The sequence below is a fragment of the Etheostoma cragini genome, chromosome 8, assembly GCF_013103735.1.
Source record: "Etheostoma cragini isolate CJK2018 chromosome 8, CSU_Ecrag_1.0, whole genome shotgun sequence".
Lineage (NCBI taxonomy): Eukaryota > Metazoa > Chordata > Actinopteri > Perciformes > Percidae > Etheostoma > Etheostoma cragini.
The window spans coordinates 17,575,854-17,598,971 of NC_048414.1; the positions used below are offsets into that span (position 1 = coordinate 17,575,854).

General features: G+C 41.5%; 1 protein-coding gene across 3 annotated transcripts in view; it reads left to right on the forward strand.

Moving 5' to 3' along the window:
* The window catches only part of slc45a3 (solute carrier family 45 member 3), a 38,785-nt gene extending 20,210 nt beyond the window's left edge, over positions 1–18,575 (forward strand). For 2 of the 3 annotated variants that reach the window (XM_034878064.1, XM_034878065.1), the window contains exons 2-6: positions 4,977–5,315; positions 10,833–11,023; positions 11,453–12,116; positions 17,042–17,307; positions 17,514–17,957. In XM_034878064.1, the coding sequence (XP_034733955.1) occupies positions 5,168–5,315; positions 10,833–11,023; positions 11,453–12,116; positions 17,042–17,307; positions 17,514–17,957 (1,713 nt within the window). In that variant the 5' untranslated portion in view covers positions 4,977–5,167. Of the gene's footprint in view, positions 1–4,976; positions 5,316–10,832; positions 11,024–11,452; positions 12,117–17,041; positions 17,308–17,513 lie in introns of those variants that run through there. The other variant, XM_034878066.1, reaches the window with a different exon arrangement.
* Positions 18,576–23,118: the final 4,543 nt, after the last annotated feature.

Below are 23,118 nucleotides of genomic sequence, written 5' to 3' on the forward strand. Positions count from 1 at the left end.
CTTTCTGCAGCCGCAGCCTCAACTGGGCTTGTGGTTCTTATGTCATCTTGGAACAGTTCCTTCCCCTCTTCTCTTCCAAACCCTGCTGTCTGCTGGGAGACCCCCGCACCCCTACACACACACACACACACACACACACTTTATATATCCTACAATCTATATGAACACTGCGGTAATTAAAGACTTGGAAATGGTCTTAATTCTTCACTATATCACATTACTCTCCCTAGCACAATGTATACAAAGCCCGTTTTGTATTGTAAGAATACCGCTCAGAGTCATTAGGAGCGATTTTTTTTTTTTTTTTTTGGGGCCTGTGGCTGAATAGGGCATGGTAATGGAGCAGTGGGAGAGCTGACAAAAGCTGCCCACCACCACCCCTCCACTCACCAGCCTGGCTCACATTGTAGTGTTTAAACATGTAAGGCGACAAAGACAACTAACAGTGTGTGCGTGCGTTTGTGTCTCCAAGGCTATGAGAAGAGAATAAAGGGCATGACTGGAATACATTTTAGTAGTGAGGTGTCATTAAGCGTCTGGTGGAATGACTGTGTGGGCTGCCAGTGTGTGTTTCTGTCTTCCTTCCCTAAAATGCAAGCTTGAGAGCTCTGTGCTGCTTTTTTGCTAATGCCACAATCATTGAATATGGCTTAAAAGCACCACATTTAAAACAAACACATGGATTTTATATGTTTGACTTTGATAAATGGTCTGATAAATGCGTGTCTGCACTGTTTCCCTCTATCCCTGCCATCATCGTACAGCCCTTACATCCTCCTCCCTCACCCCTGTCCTTATTCTGACTTGACCTTATTCTTCTACTCGGGTCAAGACTTAAGCAACCACTCAATTTACAAAACCCTGGAATCGGTTTTGGGCGGGCGGCCAGACAAGCCGCAGCCGCTTGGGTAGACAAATCAGATTTCTCTATTCATGCCACCGGGGGCCCTTCTGTGTTCAGTGAGAACGTCTGACAGAGAGTCAGCTGGGGCTGTAAAAGAAGCATTCACACTGAGATTCAGAACCATAAAGGCATTACCAGTTGTGGGCAGACATGTCAAAAGGGTGCTCTTAGAATGCAGGTCAAAGACCGAGACCTTGGGGGCTGGTGACGGTAGGGATGAAATGCAGGGTAGAGGGAGGGGGAATGTACATACACACACAGATAATATGTTGATACAGGGTTGTAGTGGCGAGACGTACGCCGTAGGGGCAAAGGCTGCTCCCCTGATGGGTGTCTTTCAGTGTGCCAGGCTGGGTAGGAATGGGATCTGTTGGGTGTGATGGTCCTTTCTCAGTGACCAAGGCCCCTGCTAGGTCTAGCCTGCTAACACTGTCGCTTTGTCCTTCAGATTCTCAAAGAGCCTGTCTATCAAAGGACTCATAATGACTGAGCTGGGAATGTATGATGGCATCATTGATGACATTCAGTTAACATTTTGGATTATAACGATGTGAAAGGGACAAGAGGTTTTAGATGGGCATTGTAAGGCTGGGATGCCTGATGACATGATGTGTAACCCTCTGAGAACCACACTGACACATTTCTGTTATTTTTAGGGAGGGGCAGGGGTTCTTTAGGGTAAGATACACCATCTGAAAGCTGGGGACTTGAAGGTTATTTTGAGATGCGCCTCAGCACTGTGTCAAGTTGTTCTTTATCAATCTGCAATAAACATTGTGTTTCAGATGCCTATTCAAATTGATTTCAGATTTATGAATTCTAAAATGGTAAGAAATCCCTCAAATACCTTAAGGAACATCATAGATAAAATAAATGCTGTGATTTGGTCTCAAAGACTTTCGACATTTGGAGATTTCTGTAAGAATTGCATTTTTAGGTCATTGGTGAGCACTTTTGCTCAAGAAACCCCCTTATAATCATCCATATGGGAGCCATATATCTTCTGAATGGCCTAGGTCTCTAGTTTGTGGTTGTAAAGTTTCATGAGGCTGTGATTATTCTACAGGTCACAAAGTCATTTTTTACAGTGAGGTCAACTTTTATACAGTATATTGTCTCACTAAAATGAAATAGCTATTTTGGGACTAACATTATCACACATAAATACATTTAGGTTTACTGAATCTGCAAGAGTCCCAGCTTTCCCGTCAGACCCAGTTTATGCAATTTCAAGACTGTTTAGGGATCTCAGTATGCAGAAATATTCAACTGAATCATCGTAGAATTGGCAGAAATAACACATTTAAACTGCATGCGAAAAACTGCATGTTTTTTCCCCCCAAACTGCATGTGATCAACATAAAGTGTAACTGTAAAACATAAACTGTAAAGCAGGTACAGGTAGAACCCATTTTCATTCAGGTGAGAGGTCAAGGGACCCCCTGGAAAATGTCTGTTTCTTTAGACCATTATTTTGCTACCTGCAAGAAAAGCTAGACATGGTTGGTATCACTGGATTCCTTGGATCTAGGTACCTCTGATACTAATGCCTTCACTCTAGCTTAAAAATGTAGCCCGTTGCAGCCTCGTGAAGACATTACTGTCACCCAGGAGCGCAGGTCTCTAAGGGTTTTTGAGGACATTAAGCTCATGAGTTGACAACGGAAACTAAATTTAGTAAAAAGCCACTCTAGCTTCTTTAGAAAACATAAATTTTGTCTCTCTATCAGCTTGTTCAATACGTTACCTAACACAAGATTTTTTTCCCCCAAAAGATACATTACCTCAGATATGAATCTGATGAGATCACTCAATAATTTGAGTATATTTCTGTGATTAATAACTATGTCTTGTTGGAGATGACATCAATGTTGTTCGCTTGGAGAGAACAGATGGGCAGCATTGGCAGAGAGATGTCACACCAAATGCAAATATAGCACCTTGTTGTTTCTTTGCGGCTGTTCTGACTGTTCTAGCTCTTTCCCTCTGCTTTATACGACCGCACACCTCATTGGTAGATGATGACGATGCTGGCCTTATTTTTTTCATATACAAAGATCTAAATGCAAGCAGATTTGAAGCAGCCTTTTATAGATAGATACTTTATTCATCCCGAAGGAAATTTTAGGCATCCAGAATCAAGACAACCATAACACAACAAACACAGTATATCACACATACGAATATCACACACAGAAGAAAAAAAAAGGGCTAATGTAGCCTAATAGAAAGTTGAACAGCAGACAAGTGATATGAGGGGGGGTCTGAGAGAGGCAGGCTCATGTTGAAAAGTCAATTTCTCCCCTCCCCCTTATGTTGTATTGAAGAGTTTGATGGCCCTGGGAACAAAGGACCTCCTAACCTCTCTGTTGAGCATGACAGTGACAGAGGTCTGCCACTGAACATGCTCCTCTGTTTAATGAGTGTGCGGTGTAGTGGGTGGCTGTCAATGTCCATGATCACCAGCATCCTACTCGTTGTCCGTTTCTCTGCAGTTGCTGTGAGCGACTCCAGCTCAGTGCCAACAACAGAGCCAGCTTTCTGTACCAGTTTGTTCAGTTGCCCAACGTCTCTCTTCTTAATGCTGCCTGCCCAGCACACCACAACATAAAACAGGATGCTGGCAATGACTGACTGGTAAAATATCCAGAGGAGCTTACTGCAGACATTGAATGACGGCATCCCCCTCAGGAAGTACAGCCGACTCTGCCCTTGGCGATACAGCGCATCCGTGTTGGCTGACCAGTCCGGTTTATTGTCCATGTGTACTCCCAGGTACCTACAGTATATGTGACCACCTCCAAATTGACCCCTTCAATGGAGACTGGTGTTGTCTGTGGTTTAGATCTCCTGAAATCACACCTCTTTCCTTCAGATGAATATCAGTAAGATTTAAGACTATAATCCTTTGCAGGTTTTAGAGAGAACAGGAATTTGATGAACACGTGGTATCTTTACAATAAGGCATGTCATGGAGAATGTCACCTATTGTCACTGGAAAAATCCTTCAAGGCGTGGTTGAGTTGTCCGTCAGCGTAGGACAGTGTGCATAAAATAACAAGGACACAGTTGTGGTTCACCTTGGTGTTTATGTTCATCTTGATACACAAAGCTTAGTCACGTGTGGATGGATGCAGCTCAGCCTCTGACTTAAACACCCTGACAACACAGTTCAGTTGATGACTTTGTTGTCCTCTTTCTGCCACAACATAGCTTTCTGTCTTTAAACCTGAAAGGGTCAAGAATGCTGTCTTACATCATCCCTCTTACATGTGACTTAATCTACCTTCTGCCTTATACTCTAGTTTTAGTGACATGTCTTTTCAGGAACTAAAGACTCAGCTGTACAATGGTGATAATCTGAAAAAAAAAGTCAGGAAGAATGACTCACTCATGTGACTAAAGCTGCAATCAGTGCTTAATAATACTGATCATGGCAGGGTTTGCCAGGGGAAAGCTCCCTCTAATACTAGAGTTATTATGGAGAAGGGAGAGGTAGACATAGTAAGGAGAGAGATGGGGAAAGGAGAACTATTTTTTAATTTAAAGGTTGAAATTTTTAACCTCTAGCATGCATATTTTGAGGCATCAGTGGGAGAAAACTCTCTTGGAAAATGGTTGCTGTGTTTGCCATGGCGCTCCAGCTGACTCGTCTCCTCTGTCCGTCTGTTGTTGTTCATGCTGTCCTGAAGCTGCTGTTGAGGAGCTTGGATGAAATCAATATCATATCTTTGTTTCTGTCTCTGTTGTTTCCATGTGTCTGAAAAAATATGTGTTGGTATTTGCATTGATTGGATTCTGTTGTGAGAGAGCATGACCTGCTGACATGCACCTGCATGCAACCTGAGACCCCTGACATCCAGGTGTAGTAAACTGGGAATGACCTGTCCACCGTGGCATGCCTTATCTCTTCTTTATATGTTCAGTCTCAAAATGTTGTAAACTGTTCAACATGCTATGCAGAAACTGTGTGGAAGCTAATCAGGCGTTTCTTAAAAATCTATTTCAAAAGTTGCAAAACTTTTCTTTCCATTTCTCACTGCTCTCCCTTTTCTCTTCCCTTGCTCTTCAGATCCAGAATGCTGAGAAGAGGATGGATCCTCCAGGTCATCTGAGACATCCACGTGTCTTTGCTGCTGTCCCTCCCCGACAGCCCTCTTGTCCCACTAGGGCACCATCTGCCTCCTCACACCGCCCCCCTTGCCCCTGGCTCCAGTAGTGGCCATCCCAGAGCAGAGGAAAGGCGAGCCAGCCCCTGTAACTATGCCTGGATGGAGGTCTCAGTGGCGTCTTGTCCTGCTGAACTCCCTGACCTGTGGCCTGGAGATCTGTGTGGCAGCTGGGATCACATACGTGCCCCCACTGCTTCTGGAGGCTGGAGTGGAGGAGCGCTACATGACCATGGTGCTAGGTAAGGGCTTGGTAAAGACAGTGGGATCTGGTTTCTAGTCCTCTTTGCTACTTCATTGTGTGTCCGTGTTCTGCTTCTGCCTCATTCTCTCACCGCACATATGCATAATGTCTCACCATTTCTGCATCTCTGTCCCTATCAGATAGGGTATTTAATCAAACATGAAAGGCGAAGTTGTTCTCTTTGACATGCACACACTCTAAGAGACTGCTAAGATTCAACCACCTACTCTGTGGCTTGTTTATTGACCACATCAGTGAGTGTTTCTCTTCCATGTGTTTCAAATTATGGATTTTTATAGCCTAGAGTACCATTCATTCACTTTGCAATACTTCGTTTATTGTCGTAGAGCTGAAAAGAAAAAATAGATTTTAATTTATCAGACTGAATGCTTTGTTTGCTGTGGTTACATAAAAGCCATAACACAAATGGGAAATTGTTTAATTAGTTGCTGTTTACGCCATGAGAGGAATAGGCTGTACCCTCCAAGGAATGCATTTTTTGTAAATCATTTTTGAGACATAAAGAGGTGAACTTGTCCAGTGAGAGCTTCGTTTTGTGTGACTGGAGGGGGGTGCACAGAGGCATGACTTTGCCTCAGGGCTCCAATCTTCTTTTCCATTCAGGTCATAAAGACATAATTGAGGCCGTTACACAAATTAGTGGTCAAATCACCTGTTGTGTTGTTGAGGTGGTAATTGGCACTAATTAAAGGCAGCAGGAGACCAAAGTGCCAGAAGAAGATTCACCATCACTCCAGACAGACTTGTCACATGATGTTGCTTATTGCAGTTCATGGAATTCACTTCACATCAAACATTGTAATACAAGAAATAACGATGATTTAATTACATGCATCTCACCAGCTTTTCTTTTTAGTTAGATCATTGTCATGATTAGTAGACAAAGGAATTTTGATTTATAATTTTTTTAGGGCCGATGCATACATATATTCGCTGAATTGACCTTCGCTAATATTATTAATATTAGTTAGATGATGAAATCATAAGTAAACAAAGGAATTTTGATTATGTTTTAGGGCAGATGCACAAGTATATTCACTAAGTAGACTATTATTAACAGCCTATCAGTTAAACTGTAATGTTTGTTCCTTTGCTTTTATTTAAAAATACTATGACATACTAATAGTTTGTCTTTACAGCTGCACATTGCACACTTAAAGTTTATAAACGCTATTAACAGCAATGTAATATAGTTGACATCTACTGAGCTCTATCATGATTACAGCGATCCGGTGTTTGTACCAAATAGGTCATGTTTTTAGCTCAGTTTGTTTGTTTGGCTGTCAGCAATATTGTGGAAAACTGCTTGCCCGATTTTAATGAAACTTGATGGAAGGGTGTAGCATGGGCCAACAGACTCTCAAATTATTCTCTCTCTTTTGTTAACATTGCGTGATAGGGCGTTTGTGCTGCATCAGTGTGGTGTTGGAACAATCGGAAATCTAAGTTCCCGACTGGGAAAATCAACTACATTAACATTGGGAGTCTACAGTAACTTGTAGTTTATCACTATTTCGTGTAGTGTCTTATACTATTTAGTATCGGATCTATTGAGAATTGAGTCAGTCTGGAACTAGAACTGGCAGAAGCCTTTGGGACAGGATGTGGACAGCCAAATACTGAAATTCATAAGCAGTTTTCACCGCAACAGCACTTTGGAGGCAATGCAACCCTGTTGTTTAAAATGCCCACCTTGGTAAAAAGTACAGGAGGTTACAATCATGAGTCTCCAAGTCTGCGTTCCTCTGACATTACATTTAAAATAGGGTTGCACATTGGTGCCACTTACAAAAAAAGCATAGGTATCAATCCGCTGGAAAATACCAAACCAAAATGTTTTTCACTGATTGAAAGTGTCTCCTAAGATGTGGACAATCGAGCTGAACTGTGAACTTTGACTGAATCCGGGCATAAAGTATTCCGGCACCGTGCCGGATCGCCGCAAAATAAACAAGTAACTTTGGGAACTTGCATGCGGTTTTATGTTTTCGAGTCAATTGATTTCACCTACCAATCACATAAGAGGAACGCAACTCTAACTAACGCAGAGCTTAAGTACTCGGGCCTGGTGCCGGGTTTCTGGGGTATGACTATTTTAGAAAAATACATAAATTAAAATGTCCACATGGGATTTGTTTTTGATGCGCTAGGTTTAACCAATCATCAAACGTCCACCTACCAGAGTTCTAGCCAATCAGAATGCAAAATAAGGTGGGTCCTTGCCGAAAAGCAAGAGTTGTGTGTGTGTGTGTGTGTGTGTGTGTGTCTGTGTGTGTGTGTATGCGCGTGTGTGTGTGTGTGCGCGCACGGTCTCTCTGTTTTGCCAGTCAAATTAATTTCAATAAGTGCATATCATTAACATTTAATAGTTTTTTTTTTTTTAACCAATGTTTCAGGCTCTGGATTTTTTTTCACTTTAAGCCCGGATGAATTTCAAAAAAAAGTTTCAAATAAATGTAACATGCAGTCAACATGTGTCTCAATCCAGAATGATTGTCTTCTGTTTTGTTCTAAGGGAAACAATTTAAACAGAGTGGTGACAGGCATTTTACCAGCATAATATCACAGGAGCTAAACTTCGGTTTAAAAATAAATAAATATATAATTCTTTTTTGGGCTGGCAGTAGCTCAGTCTGTGTGAACAGGCCTTAGTAACTGGAGGGTCACCGTTGTACGCATATGTATGCTGTGTGTATAAAAGAAGGGATTCGGGAGAGATACATTTCAACTGCCATTTTCCTTGTGAATTGACAAATAACAAAACTAGTAATTAATTTAATACAAGAAAAGTGCTACAACCCAGCTGGGTTGCATCCAAATTAATCTTCAAGTCCCCAGCTTTCCAATGATGTAAACCACTGCTATGTGGCATTGGCAAATACTACATTGTTTTGTGTGTCTCAGATACAATCTAACACACAAACTCCAGCCTCAAAATCATAGTGTAATGTAGAGGTGAATCAGTGACAGCGTTACAAACAGAACAATGTAAACCCTCCTAGGGTTGTTATGCGTATTATTCACTTTTTTAAATACAAGATACAAAACATTTTACTGACATTGTTTGAAATGAAGTGCATCATCACATCCAGGAACTCTGGAAAGAGCCATGACAAGTAGCTAATTTTGCTCTGTGGCCTTGTGCAACAGCGGAGATACACACCACAAGCACTCTAGAGAATGTGCAGCTTATGGCCGCTCCATTATGTCTGGCTGACATGTAATTCACTTTTGCCTCTGAATGTCCATTTGTGGCTTTTGTCACTCAGACCTTTCAATCTAACAATAGTCTGTGAGAATTCACTAAAACTCTTCCTTTCCTCATTTAAACATGATAACAGACAGTGTTGTTTGACAGTGTTGTTTTTGTAAAAGGTCAGTCATCTTGTTACATACAGTTTGTCTCACCCATATGGTATATATTTGCACACACAATGTGAATAGTTGCATTATCCTAGCTCAAATGGCATTCACATGGTCTTCACTAAAGGCGGCTCTTTGAAACATTGTCTTGTGACTATGCAGATGATAAATGCAATTCTACCAAACTAAAAGGCTCTGTGGTTGACAGAAGTGACTATTCAAGTATAAAGAATTGAACAATATACACTTCCACCCCTCCGATGCTGTAACAGCTGCTGGTAATATAAAGAAAAATGATTTTGTTGTAGAGTTCCTCCCTAACAGCCTGCACTGTAAGCCAATTTGGAAATGGCACTCAACCTAATTTTCATCTCCCTGTTTTAAATGGAGTTCCTGAATGTTATTTGAATGAAGATAGATATTGTATCATGGGAGGGTTAAAGCTAATTTCCCCAAGTGATAGTGTCAGGTTCTAAAATGGCTGCTCTCTACTTTATCTAATAGTCTTTTGTTGGCTGCTTCATCCTGCAGTTGTCACTATCTTTCTCTAGTTTCCTCTCTGTTAGTGGAGAAGACACTTTTTTTTAAACTGAGGTTTTGATTGCTCTTGTTATTTAAGTATGATATTCAAGTTACAAAGCACATTGATATATTTTTACTGTGTGTGTGTGTGTGTGTGTGTGTGTGTGTGTGTGTGTGTGTGTGTGTGTGTGTGTGTGTGTGTGTGTGTGTGTGTGTGTGTGTGTGTGTGTGTGTGTGTGTGTGTGTGTGTGTGTGTGTGTCCTACAGCTGTAGATGGCAAGGATTGTTATGACGGGTCTCCACAGCTGCAGCCAGGGGAATGTGGTGGAGGGGCTGACTGCAGTTGACTTGTCTGTCTTTCTCAAATTGCCTGCCTGTCTCTTTGTCTGTGCTCTTAAAGAGTGTGGTCTAGACCTATTCTATCTGTAACGTGTCTCGAGATAAATCTTATATACACCGCCCCCTATTTATACTATAAATAAAATTGAATTAAATCTGATTCTTGAGGGGTTTTGGAGTTCTTGTCAGGCACCAGAAACACACGTTCCGGTGTTTTTTAGTGTCTTGCTTAACTTGTAGAAAGTGGTCAGTTGTGTATTCCAGTCATGTCTTTGCTATGGAGCTTTTGACCCCTAGCTGTAGGGCAATGTTTTGATCAGGAGCTAGGGCTGCACAATTAATTGCAGTTTTATCAACATCGCAAAATGGACTAGAGTAATATCCAAATCGCAGAGGGGCGCAATATTTAGCTACAGAGATGTCCCGGGCCAATAATTCCTATCCTACAGACTACAGTGAATCATATTCCAATCGCAATATCAGTCAAATTAATTGCAATTAGATATTTTTACTCTTATCCTGCAGCCTAATTAAGAGTTCCCCATATGATTTGTTATTTTCTGTGTAAGGACAGACATGAATTCACAATATGACCGTGAACAAAGTACCTAAAAAAACATGGATTGTAAACAAAATTGTCTTTAATGGAAAGTCCACAGGGTACTTTTCAAATGTCAAACTCTATCCCCAAGAGTGGGTAATTTTCAATATTGCATGTGGTTCTGTATGCCCACACCCTGTCTACCATGGTGTGTTCTAATTAGCCAGACCCGACGACGTGTGGAGGATGAGCTCAGGGTGGGTTACCTGCAGGCAACAGGCCATCTGTAGGAACCATCACCAGCAGTCAGCCATGATGGCAGAGGGGCACATGCAGTTCCCCCCCCCTGGTAGGGCAGGCATAAGCATGGAGGACTTGAGATTACCTGTAAAAGTCAGACTGAAAAAAACAAACAAATGCCAGTCAGAGAAGCTAAAACTGAAGAGATTTTATCAACAACTGTTTCTCTGGGCGTGGGATATTGTGAAAAGGGTTCACTGTATACTGTATATAAATGTAACCAATTGTGTTAAATGAGCTTGTGTATTGTCTTGTGAATTGAATCGTATCAGGCAGACTTTTTAATATCTGTAAATATTGTATCGTTCTCCAAAGAATCAAAATAATATTGTATCATGATAAAACATGTGATTTACACCCCTAATATTCTATAGTTTGTTAGTGTTGTTTCTGACTTCTCCTGTGTGTCACCGCCGGTTCTGTCCACAGGCATTGGTCCAGTGCTCGGCCTTCTGTTCATCCCTCTGATTGGCTCAGCCAGTGACCACTGCAACAGCAGTTATGGCAGGCGACGGCCGTTTATCTGGCTGCTGTCTTCAGGAGTCCTTCTGGCACTATTCATCATTCCCAACGCTGACGTTCTGGCTGCGCGCCTTGCCTGGGGTGGGCACACCTTCCAGGTAGGATACCTGTTCATCAGTCAAATTAATTAATAAATACTTTATTTCAAACAAAATACAAAAGAATAAACAAAACGCGTAAAATAGAAGACACAAAAACAGTTCACTAAATAAAAACTCTTGTCCAAAGGAAGCAAATGCAAAATGCTTTTTCCTTCCCTTTTTGGAAAAATCCACACCTTTACATCTTTAATAACCTTTAGACAAAGTGTTTTCAATCTATCATTTTTCAATATGCAACCATACCACCCTATAACCGAAAACATCATTAAAATCCCCAAAACAATGTCCAAAAAGCAATTGCCAATCCACTGATCAAGATATGTTCCTTAATTAAATTATTATGATTATTTTTATTGTTTTTGATTGAAGTCTACCTACAGAGCACACAAGACAAGAACTTAACATGTGTTCTACCATTTGCTACAGGTGGCCTTCCTTATCCTTGGGGTGGGGCTCCTTGACTTTTGTGGACAGGTGTGCTTCACCCCGCTGGAGGCTCTTCTGTCGGACCTGTATCGGGACGAGGAGGACTGCAGCCAAGCCTTCGCCATGTTCTCCTTCATGGTCAGCCTGGGAGGCTGCATAGGCTATCTGCTCCCAGCACTGGACTGGAGTCGCGGCCTGCTCTCTGTTTACCTTGGAGGTCAGGCCGAGTGCCTCTTCTCCCTGCTCATCCTCATCTTCGTCACCAGTGTGCTTATCACCATGAAGGTGTCCGAGGAGCCCTCATGTGCGAGCAGCGCTGTGGCGGGCCCTGCATCTTTACTGGAGTCGGGAGCCATGACGATAGAGGCCGGACGGTGTGGTGTGCCACGCTCATGCTGCTACCTGCTGAAGTGCAAACTGAGGCTGCTGAAGTCCGGACCCTTGCTGTGCCTGTTGAGAACGTGCTGGTCCATGACCCCGGCCATCTACAGGAGCTACTGCCACGTCCCGCGCGTGATGAGGCAGCTGTGTGTGGCTCAGCTCTGTAGCTGGATGGCTGTCATGTCTTTTATGCTTTTCTACACAGACTTTGTGGGGGAAGGCCTGTACGAGGGCGTGCCCAGCGCATTACCAGGAAGTGTGTCCAAGCAAAGATACGATGAAGGTCAGCTTTCTTCTTTATTATTTTATATAAAATAAGACGCTCTAAATAGATTTCCCATCTCCCAGCGTCGTTACGTCATGGCTTCTTGAGGTGGCACTAGGTGGTTAAGCAGTGGTAGAGTAAGAGGTTTTCCACAGAATGGCTGACTGCAGTGTGAGGAAAATAAAATAAATAAAGTCTGGACCCATAGTTGCTCTATAGTTTTGTAATTTTAATTTACAGACTGAACGACTTGTGCTGGAGAATTATGCTTGCAAGTTTGGACTTACATTGAATAAAGAGATAAGCCTGCACTAAACGTTTACACAGGCATTTTTTATTTATAGTTATCGATAGACCGATATCGGGATGTGTCATTATAGGATTGTCTAGCAATTAATTGATTTAGTCGCGCTTTGCCAGACTGTCTTCCCCGCGGTCATGGATGGCTAATATCATGTGGACTTGTTGACAGTTTTATTATCCTAACTTAGAATTCCTCATGGGGGCGTCAGAAACTACACATTACAGCTTTAATCCAATCACAATCGTCACAGGCGAATCTAAGAACCGGACAGAGCCATGGTGCCGCTGCAAAAATAGCCCCGCAAAGAAACTTGTTTTGCTGGAACATGTGTACTTTCAAAGGTTGTTTTAGTCACGCAACAGAAAGAAAACTGGAATTTCCGTCTGCAACGTAGAAAACCCCCGAAGTGGAAAGTCGTGTGTTTAGAATATATTGATTATCGCAGAATTGCTGTATTGTGATATTATCGGTATTGTAAGCCATGTATCGTATCATGAGGTAACCTGTGATTCCCACCTCTAGTCATCATGGCTTCACCTCCACCACCTGTCCACATAAACTGGCCTAGGGTCCATCCTGGCTGTGCTGTCTCCTCTGTCACAGCTGGGCAGGATGCACTCACATTCCTCGGGCACAGGTGGAGGAGAGACGCAGCCTGTGTTCCTGCATGCCTGTATCCCTACATCAGCAAAGACAAGCTGTTTACTTAATTGACGCAAGACTTAACATGTGATGGTGAACATTTTTTGTACTGTAGGTATTCCACTGAATAAGTAACACATCCTTTGTGTATACTTTTCAATTTTAAGTAAATGCCAGGAATTTCAGGTATTACTTCCCACCCCTGCACTTTAAAAATGGTAAACAAATACACAGTCGATATAATTTCCTGTTCCTGCTCTGTAAATCACGGTGGTCACTCTTCCTGCTAGACAGTAGGATGACTATATTTTATAGCTAAGCAAATGCTTAGCTGTATCATTCCACCAAAATATAAGCTTTAGATAGACCCGACTGAATCTGTTTTTGTGAAAGAGGGAGACTTCTTTCTTTGGAATATTATACCAGACAATCGTTGAGAAAGAACAGTAAAGCAGAAGAATGACGTGGAGGTAAACGGATGCGAGGCAGATCATCTTGTCCATGTTGAGAAGTAGCAGATGTATAAGCACAGTGAGCCATGTCTTAGTTTTTGAAGTCTGTTTTTAAAGTTTTTTGTTAACTGTTCAGTCAGACTTCCTAATTTACACCATATGTCTCTCCATTCCTTTTTCATTATCTCTCATTACTTAACTATGTACTTTTCGGTCTCAGTTAAATCAATCATTTACTACTACTGTCCACCTGTTTTCTTATCTCTCTAATCCTTGTTCTTAACCTTTCCTCTCTCACCATTCTCCCTTTATCATTTGACATTTTCATCCCTCCATCCACATTCTTTTCTCCTCCCTCTTTCTCTGCCTCTATCTGGCCCCCTACCTTTGTTTACTTTTAACTTTCCCTCTGTCTCTCCTCCCTGTGCTTGCTGGACCACGAGGAATGTCACACTCACAAAGAATTAATGTCAAGGAATCGGCTCACAAAGAACATGTTCATTCAAGTCAGGTAGACAACCAGAGCACACAGTTCTGAGGTCTGTCTGAGCTGCGTTTGTTTAATCTGAAACACCTTGGATGTTATTAAACCGCATTGTTCTGCCGGCAGATGCTCCTCTGCATCAGGGTCATCTGCTGTGTCTGTGTCTTTTTTTTAAACTTTATTCTTTTAACCGTAACTATTCATCTCTTGATTATCTTTTCTACTGGGAAAGTTTTTTTAATGCAATGCCAATATCTGTGAAGTTTGCATTACAGAAACATACCCATTCTGCAGTGGTTCCCTTGTGCACTTATTCAGTAGCATTTAGGCTCGGCCCCATATCTTGCAGGTTTTGAATTTCGGCCCTCATTAGCTTCTGTAATGTTTGTAAAGTGGGCTCGGCAGCTTTGCTTTCCAGAAGTAATACGATCCTCATACTCCTTTCACATAAGTGATTCTCTGCTCTGCTGCTGAACTTCTGACCCACACAGTTCACTGAGAGCAAGCTGAGAAATCAGGCTGATAGCAAGCCCAAATAAATAACATAACCAGACATATCGTCACTCCAGCTTCCATGGATTAGCACTATGAATGAAAACAAAAAATTATTAAGGGGTGAAATAAATATGTGGATTGCAATTTTCCCACAGCGTACAAAATCCCATAATTGACTAAAATGTATTAAAAATGCATTCTGTTACTTTTCATATATATATATATATATATATATATATATATATATATATATATATATATATATATATATATATATATATATATATATATATATATATATATATATATATATATATATATATATATAGTCACAAAACATACATAAAATAAGTAAACTGTCCTTCAAAATACCATGGATAAAGCACCACTCTGCCAGCCATGCCAAAACACTTAATGATCCACTTCAATATTCAGTGGAAAATAATCTCAAAATGAAACGGCACGTGGGGTCAACATCAAACACAGCGATTTCAAGCCGGAGAGCTCTCTATGCATCAACTAAATACTTTAGCCCAGGAAAAACTTTGTTCGTTCTACCGGAGTGTGTTAACCACAATTCGTCAAAGTCATTTTGGTGCCTGAACTTAATCATTTTTTCTGGCTTAACTCTACTACCATAGCCCCAGAAAGGACATCTGGCCGTGCCTGCAGCCGGCTCACAGTCACCTATTGGCAGCTAAATATGTGAAAGGGGTGAGAGCGGGGGAATGACATGCAGCAAAGGGCCACAGGTCGGAGTTGAACCTGTGGCTGCTGCGTCAATGGAAAACCTAGATTTGTCAGATCGACAAATGTTAGTTTAAAAAATTGTCTTTATCGTTGGCACTCCACCAATCAGAATGGTCATTTGAGTTCAACTGTTGGCAATCCCCGCCTTCTGACTGAGCATGTCAGGTCTGCAAAAATGAAGGCGGCTGCATTTATGTTTTGCATTTCCCTCCATTGTACTGAACCGTGATGTCTGAATCGAGGTATGAAGCAAACCATGACTTTTTGTGTACTGTTCCACCCTTAATAGGTAGAACAGCCAATAGGAACTCTCTCTCTCTCTCTCTCTCTCTCTCTCTCTCTGTCTCTGTCTCTGTCTCTGTCTCTGTCTCTCTCTCTCTCTCTCTCTCTCTCTCTCTCTCTCTCTCTCTGAAATGACTTGTAATTGGCCAAAGTCTCTCATCACTGGATAGTTACTAAAGCTTGAAAACAGAGACAAGGAGGAGGTACAGAAGTCTAGTTTTCTCTCGCCCCACTTGAGTAACAATATGCTGAATGATTACTATGAATATTATTTCTGCTCAATGACACAAAAAATCAACTAATTAGGATCAACTGGTACATGCTTTCAATTTAGAAGATCAATGGGATTTGTCATAAGAACACAGGTGCAAACAATTCCGTGGTTGAAGAACATGTCATGAATCTGATGTAGACTTTTCTCAGGACGTAGGAAGTTGGGTTGGGAGTCGGAGGGTTGCTGGTTCAAGTCCCCGTATAGTAGGAGAGGGTTCAAGAAGCTGTTTTTTATTGAGCAGGCTAGCCCACTGTAGCTCTGCCTTGCGCAGATCAGCAGATATCTCGGTTAGCGCTGATTCCAAGGTTGAAATCCTATTCTCATGGTGGTCATCTACGGTAGAGTTTAGAGCAGACTGGCACTTGCAAAGCTCAGTAAGCAGTTCAGACCTGAGTTCTGAGATTTCTTTTCGAAGGGTAGTGGTGAGCAACTTCTCCAGCAACGCAAGGTTAAGTTCCGGGCTCGCTGCTAGCCCTGTAGCATTGGCTGTGTTATGTGTTAGCTCAGCAACAGGTGGTCCAGGCTCTGACTTTTGCGGATTTTTAAGCATCCTATTTGGTGAATACCTCAAAGTGGCGATGTTGAAACCTGGGAGACATAAAAAAAAAAAATGCTTTGTTTGGAAGAGAAATTGTAAAAACATTTACAGTGCAGCCATAGCACATGTCTTCTCTCTCCGAGTGCATACTGGAAGCCTCCCACAGTGCTTTTTACAGGTCAACCTAGATGCTAGAACATAGTTACCCAAACCTGGCACGAGCCCGGTGGGTGGGGTGTGGCAAGATCCAGAATTTCTCAATGAGGGTATACAATATATGTAGGGGGTCCCTACTCGGCCTTTCTTTCAGCTTGGCCCCAAAAAAAACAAAAAACATAAGGCAAATGCTTCGAAGGTCTGAGTCATCCCAAAGAGTGTTTCCGTGCCGCGAAGCACTGTGAACGTCTCCCCAACCGGATCTGTGTCTGTGTGTTTATGGGCTTGAGCAAACATTAGGGGCTTCTAGCTCATCCAAATATCTGTTAATGCATCACAGTTTAAAGTAGACGTAGAGTTGTCACGCATATTCCGTGCATCTTTCACAGATGTGGCCATAGAAGGAAATAATTAGGAGATAAACAGAGGTTTCTGTCCTGACAACAGAATAGGACAATGTAAGAGTCATTGTTACAGCTTTGTCTGCTACAGAGGGTGTCTGAGAGAAGTTATGAGTTTCATGGGCTTGAATGCTTGTTCTACAAGATACTTGTTTATTCTTTCAGGTATCCGTATGGGCAGTCTGGGCCTGTTCCTCCAGTGTGCTACCTCCACCTTCTTCTCCCTGGTCATGAGTCGTTTGGTTCGCCATTTTGGCTCACGGTGGGTCTACATGAGCAGTATGGTGAGCTTCACAGTCTCTGCTTTGGTCATCTGCCTGTCCAAAAGTGTGGTCTTGGTCACTGTAATGGCATCCCTCACTGGATATGCGTACGCCACACTGCAGACTCTGCCCTACACACTCACCTGCCATTACCACAAGGACAAAGAGGTAAACAAATATCGGCAGATTTATTCACAGTACAGTTTTCAGCGGGATGAAAATCTGCTGTTGGTGGGGATGTTAACTTTTTTTTTTTTTGTGGAAATCTAGGGAAATGTTTCCGTGTGACCTTGCTAATAACTTTATGAACAATGATAGTGTGTTAACAAAATCAGTATGACTGATAAATTGACTCTTTTCTCATCTTATTTCAGGTCTATATGCCAAAAAGGAAAACCAAAAGCGTGCATAAAAATGGTATTACAACCAAGCGGGACACTGTGTATTTGACTCCTGTGAAAGAGGAGGTTGGGGTGAACCACACAACGGGGACTCCCTACGGGCATGCCTTCTTAAGCCAGGACAGTCTTGAGTACTACTCGGGTCCACACAGCCAGAACGGCTCATCTCACAGCTCTGGGGGCACTGAACAGGACGAGGACGTTTCGGGATATGAGAAACGTGGTGTTGGTTTGGACTTTGCCATCTTAGACAGCTCCTTCCTACTATCTCAGGTTTTCCCCACCCTCTTCATGGGCATGATCGTTCAGTTCGCACAGTCCGTCACTGCCTATATTGCCTGCTCGGCCATCTTTGGGGCCGTCGCCATCTACTTAGCAAGTCAAATCATCTTTGAGCAAAAGGACCTCAAAAGCTAAGACTTGGATGCAAAAAATGTGGAAAGCGATGGAATCATAAATAATCTATCGATCATTCAGGTTTTATGGGCGGAACTCAACAATGCACTACTGTTTCCATTATGCCTTGCTCTAGTACTGTGGCTTTGTTAATTATGAAAGCTCTGTGTTAGGGAAGTGTGTGTTAGGTTATGAGATAAAGTGGTTAACGAAAGAAAATGAAACAAGATGTGTGATATCTGCCAACGATGTGCAGTTTCCTAAGCTGCATTCACACCAAACCAAGTGATGCAGTCCCATTGCTTTGAATGTGGGTGCTGCGTATATTCTGTGGCGGTGGGGGCCGCAGGAGATGCTGGATTAAAGGTTTAGCTTGCATTCACACAGACTGCGTCGCTCTTCAGACGGTGTGTCCATAGAGCAGGTCTGTCCATTCATTTTAAATGAGGGTAGTACGTTTAGGCTGCAGCGCAGGGTGCCACAGGGCGGGCGAAAAAAAAAAAAACTGGCCTGTGGCGAGACGGATTCAACTTTTGAAGAAACGCTCATTGGGGTGCGTGTGTTGTTTGTAGCTGTGAATATTATGTTTTCTGATGTTATGTTTTCTGAATTTAAAAAATAAAACATTTTGATCACAAACAAAACCTTCAAGCAACGCAAACCAAAGTCATGCTGCAGTGGCCAATCATGTAACCGGCAATCAGACTTGGCAATCGGTTTTAAGGCGGTGTGAGTCCCGTACAGTAAACATCAGCGCCTCCATCGCTGCCACAAGAAAGTTTTAAAACGCCAAACACACGCTCTGAACTGCCCGGGAGTTTGTGTAACAGCTGACTGTTTCCTGCAACAACAAAGTGCAGTCCCTCCATCGCTTACATCAATCTCTTTCTCTGTGAAGGAAGCTGCCTTCAAGTGCGGTCAAGTGATCTGATGGAAAGCAATAATTGGGAAATATTAAGTCAAATGGGCATTACACTGCAGAAAATTGGCAGAATGCTATTTTTCTATTCTGAATGTGCCCTTAAACAAATTCAACTTTTAGAGAGAGGCAACCCGACGTCACGCTGTGGTGGCCCGTCACTTAACGAGCGATAAGACCAGAAGGGACTAAATCTATGGGAAAAACTTTGTTTACCTTGCAGCATTGTAGGTAACTATAATAATGTTGATATATGTATATGTATAATGTCTGCCTGTTAGGTCTGTAAGTTCTGCATTTAAGTGGCACCAAAATCCACATTGCTATGTTGATAACGGTAGATTTAGAACCCAACCCTAATCGAAGGCAGGCCGCTCGGTAAGGACTCTCACTTCCGCACAACCCTGTGCTAATTGCCAAAAAAGCCGAATTTGGTGTGAATGCAGCCTCAGAGCAGGTACTGTTTCCTGCCCTCTGAAGAGTCAACACCAACTGTGTGCTCTCTTTACTGAATTCAGTTGAATTCTATATAAAGCTCTCTAAAAACATCTTTTCTGTCCAATGGTCTATTTCCTCAGGTACCACAAACAGATTTACTGTAGAACCCATCAACCTCAGACACACACCTTCTAACCTTTTCTATGTTTTTGTAATAGTCTTATTGTAAGTACAGTCTGTGTTGTACTCAAAACAACATGTTAAACATTGTTGGCTTGCACAGACTCACCTGCAGCATCACCAAGCCAGTCTGGAGACTCGTCCTCATCTTATTGAGTCTTTCTGTCTTTCTAAACAGCAGAATGGATAGATTAATGCATTGTTTTTACCTGTTCACAAATTAGAATTACAAGTGAACTTGTCCATCCAGGGTGAAAACACACTTCAATAGTTCACCTTCAAAATGATCATTTGTATATCAATTCCTCCCTCACTGAAGAAAACTTTATTGTTGGATGCCTTCACAGTGAACGGAGCAACTTGTGCAGTATAATCCCACGTCACCACATGACCAGCAGCGGACAGAAGTGTTGTAAGGTAACCTAAGGGTTTTAGAGAAAACACATGTGTTTGGGAAGTACTGAGCATATAGGTGGATAAGATGCACTCCAATAATGTTGTATTGTCTAGGTTTACCATACTACAACTCTTTATCATCTTACATGAGACCTTCCCTACCTGTTAAGCAGGGATGTCCCAATAAGCTTATCTGGCCCCTGATCCGGCTTTTCAAATATTGTCCATATTGAGTCCAGACCCGACACTTGTAGTTGCTATATATATATATCTATCTATATATATATATAGATATATATATATATAGATATATATAGATATATATAGATATAGATATAGATATAGATATAGATATAGATATATATATATATAGATATATAAAATATATAGATATATATATATATCTATATATATCTATATCTTAAGTTCCCTGCTGGGCAACAAAAACTAAACTTAGTGATGCCTCTTCAGAGCTATGGTGGAATCCGGAAAGAAGTATGGAAAATTGGAGTAATCCACTACTGTAAAATGGATGACTAACAAAGACAGATTTTTTTTACTCGTTACCTTCTTGGTGCGGAAGTGCCGGCGTCCAGGCAGTCCGTGGGTGCATCTGTGGCGCAGGGCGTGTGTGATTGAAGGTGGCGATCACTACAAGCTGATGTAAATGATTGGAGTATGATAATCAGGGTGAAAGCCGATCCCCGATCAGCTAAACAAATTCCCAAATCGGCTCCGTTCCAATACTTGGGATTGGGACATCCCTGCTGTTAAGCAGCATCATCTTTTGAACTCCCTGCCCAGGGTTTGTAATGCAGCTTTTCTATCAAACATTTGAGATCCTAAGTCTAACTCAACCTAACTGTGATGACTTCACACTAAGGGGTATTTTCTCTGACTTGACAAAGCTTGTCCCGAGCCTAGGAGGACATTATACAGCAGATTTCACATGCACCCCCAATGACCACTGCACAGACCTTTATGTGTACCCCAATTAAAAATTCAGCCCTGCTCAGATGTTGGGCCCCATCTTTTGTGTTTCACCCATCTAGCGTCTTTTATTAATTAATGAATACCTTTTAATGTAAATATTTTGTATACAAATTCACTGTATATCCCTATGGGAAGTTTGTTATGCAACCTGTTGAGTTAAGGTTATCTACTGAGGTGGTTTTAAGAATGAAGCCGATTACTGGGACTGGATAAATGTTATCAGATGTCCTCCTGTCCAGATAATCAAGAACAATTTGAGTTTAGTGGACTGCTCATGCTGTCCAACTATGCTCCTGATCAGGACAGTTGTCTCAGGTTAGTACATTGTTTTAGGATCCCATCCTGTCCTTATGCCACTGATCCACTTTCCCTGCTGTCTAAATCTTCATGTTTTGCTGTATTCTCAAATGACAATCTAGGACATTGATAGGCTTGTTATAAAATGCTAAATGTAATCCTGTAGGGGGGTGTTTGATTGAAGCATACTTCAAAGCACCCATTCCTGAAAGACCAAAAAATATATGCAGTAAAAGGAAATATTTGGTTACTGAAAATGATGCGAGAGCAGGCACTAATGAGCTGAAGGCCAAGCTCTGTGTGTGTGTGTGTGTGTGTGTGTGTGTGTGTGTGTGTGAGAGACAGTGAGAAAGCACGAGTGATATTTAAGTGTGAGGCTCATGAAAAGTGATCTGATTTGAGTGTGTGAGAATTTCTTTCACACCAGTTGTAATAAACTGTATTGACTTTATCCTGGCCCATACGTTGCTGTAAGTTACATTTTGTTATGGCCTTCAGCCACCCGTACAAGAGAAGAATTCGCCTCAGCAGATACAAATAGTCCCAAAGGATCTTATTTCCCAAGGTTTGCCCGGCAGGAGAGAAGAAAAAACGCAGATGATTTGTTTGTCGTTGTGACAATACTGCAGAGCAGAACACTCAAGCAACGGAATATGGAAAAAATAAAATTCCCGGTTCAAATATTGTCTAGCAATAGCTGAAGTGTCAGGAAAAGGTTATTTTACAAGTGCCTGTACAATTTTCAAACATTTTTGTGTACATACATGTATTTATTTATTATGCTTTCATCACAAAGGTGCACATATTAAACTATTGGCCTCTTTGGCATCTTTCAGAGGTCCAAGGGGCGAAGGCTGTTTCTGTGAAAAAGTAAAATTATTTGTTGAGATGTAGTATACAAGCATCATCTAACTATAATATATTTTATCATGCACACTTTATCCTTTGGTAACATCACGGAGCATATTGCAGATTAGAATACTAAATTTATCAGAATTCCTTGTGGTAATATATCCTGTATCTGCTGAAAATGTAATTCCAGTCACACAACTTAAATGCTTTGTTAGGTTGTTGTTGTTTTTCTGGTGCAGATTAAAAAAAAAACTATCATTTTGTCAATACTGCTTTATCTGGGTCTTATATAACCACTTGATTCTTCTTATCTGAGATCCGTGTTGTTAAATTTAACAGACAAACCCATATGTTCAACTCTGGGTTGGGTGCAGTGGTTTTCTGTCCCTATCGCTCTCAAGCAAATGTTTGATTTCATGCAAAAAAGTGCCAATGGTCCGACTATGTTCAGGCCAGAAGTCATTGTGTTTTGATGTGATTGATCAGGGTTGTTGTTTTTTTTTTTAAATCATTGTTTTGGTCATAAGATTTCAGTCATCTGTGTTTTTGTCATAAATGCATTCAGCCATAACAAAAAAGTTGTATTTCAGTTTCATAACACATCCATCAGATTGTGTAATTAAAAAATAGATTTTATACAAATTAAACGAACTGCATTGTTAATAACATGTCTCTGAGTCATTTATGAAACAAATTCCTCTTTTCAAGATTAAAAAAACGGATAAATTATAGGGTCATTATTGCATTCAATTCAATGCATTTTAAGTGAGTGTTTTGTTGCGTAAAATTGCCAAACATTTCTATGCAGTTTGGTCTACAGACACTGAACACTAAAGGCTGAAAAAGAGTGGTTCAAATGAACATGAAAATAGTGCCATCCTTTGGAAATCTTGAGGCATTGGTGTGTGCAAGAGACTGCTGCTGGTGCGCAACTGCACTGGCCTCACTGACGTATGGGCACGCTGCTGCTGGCATTATCTATTACATGGAAAAGACGATAGGCTTTCGTGTTGCATGGAATGGCATGCTGACAATGTGTGCCATTCCATGACAGACCTCTCCACTTTGCTCCTCATAGTTCGCCAATGCACAATGGGAAATGCATAG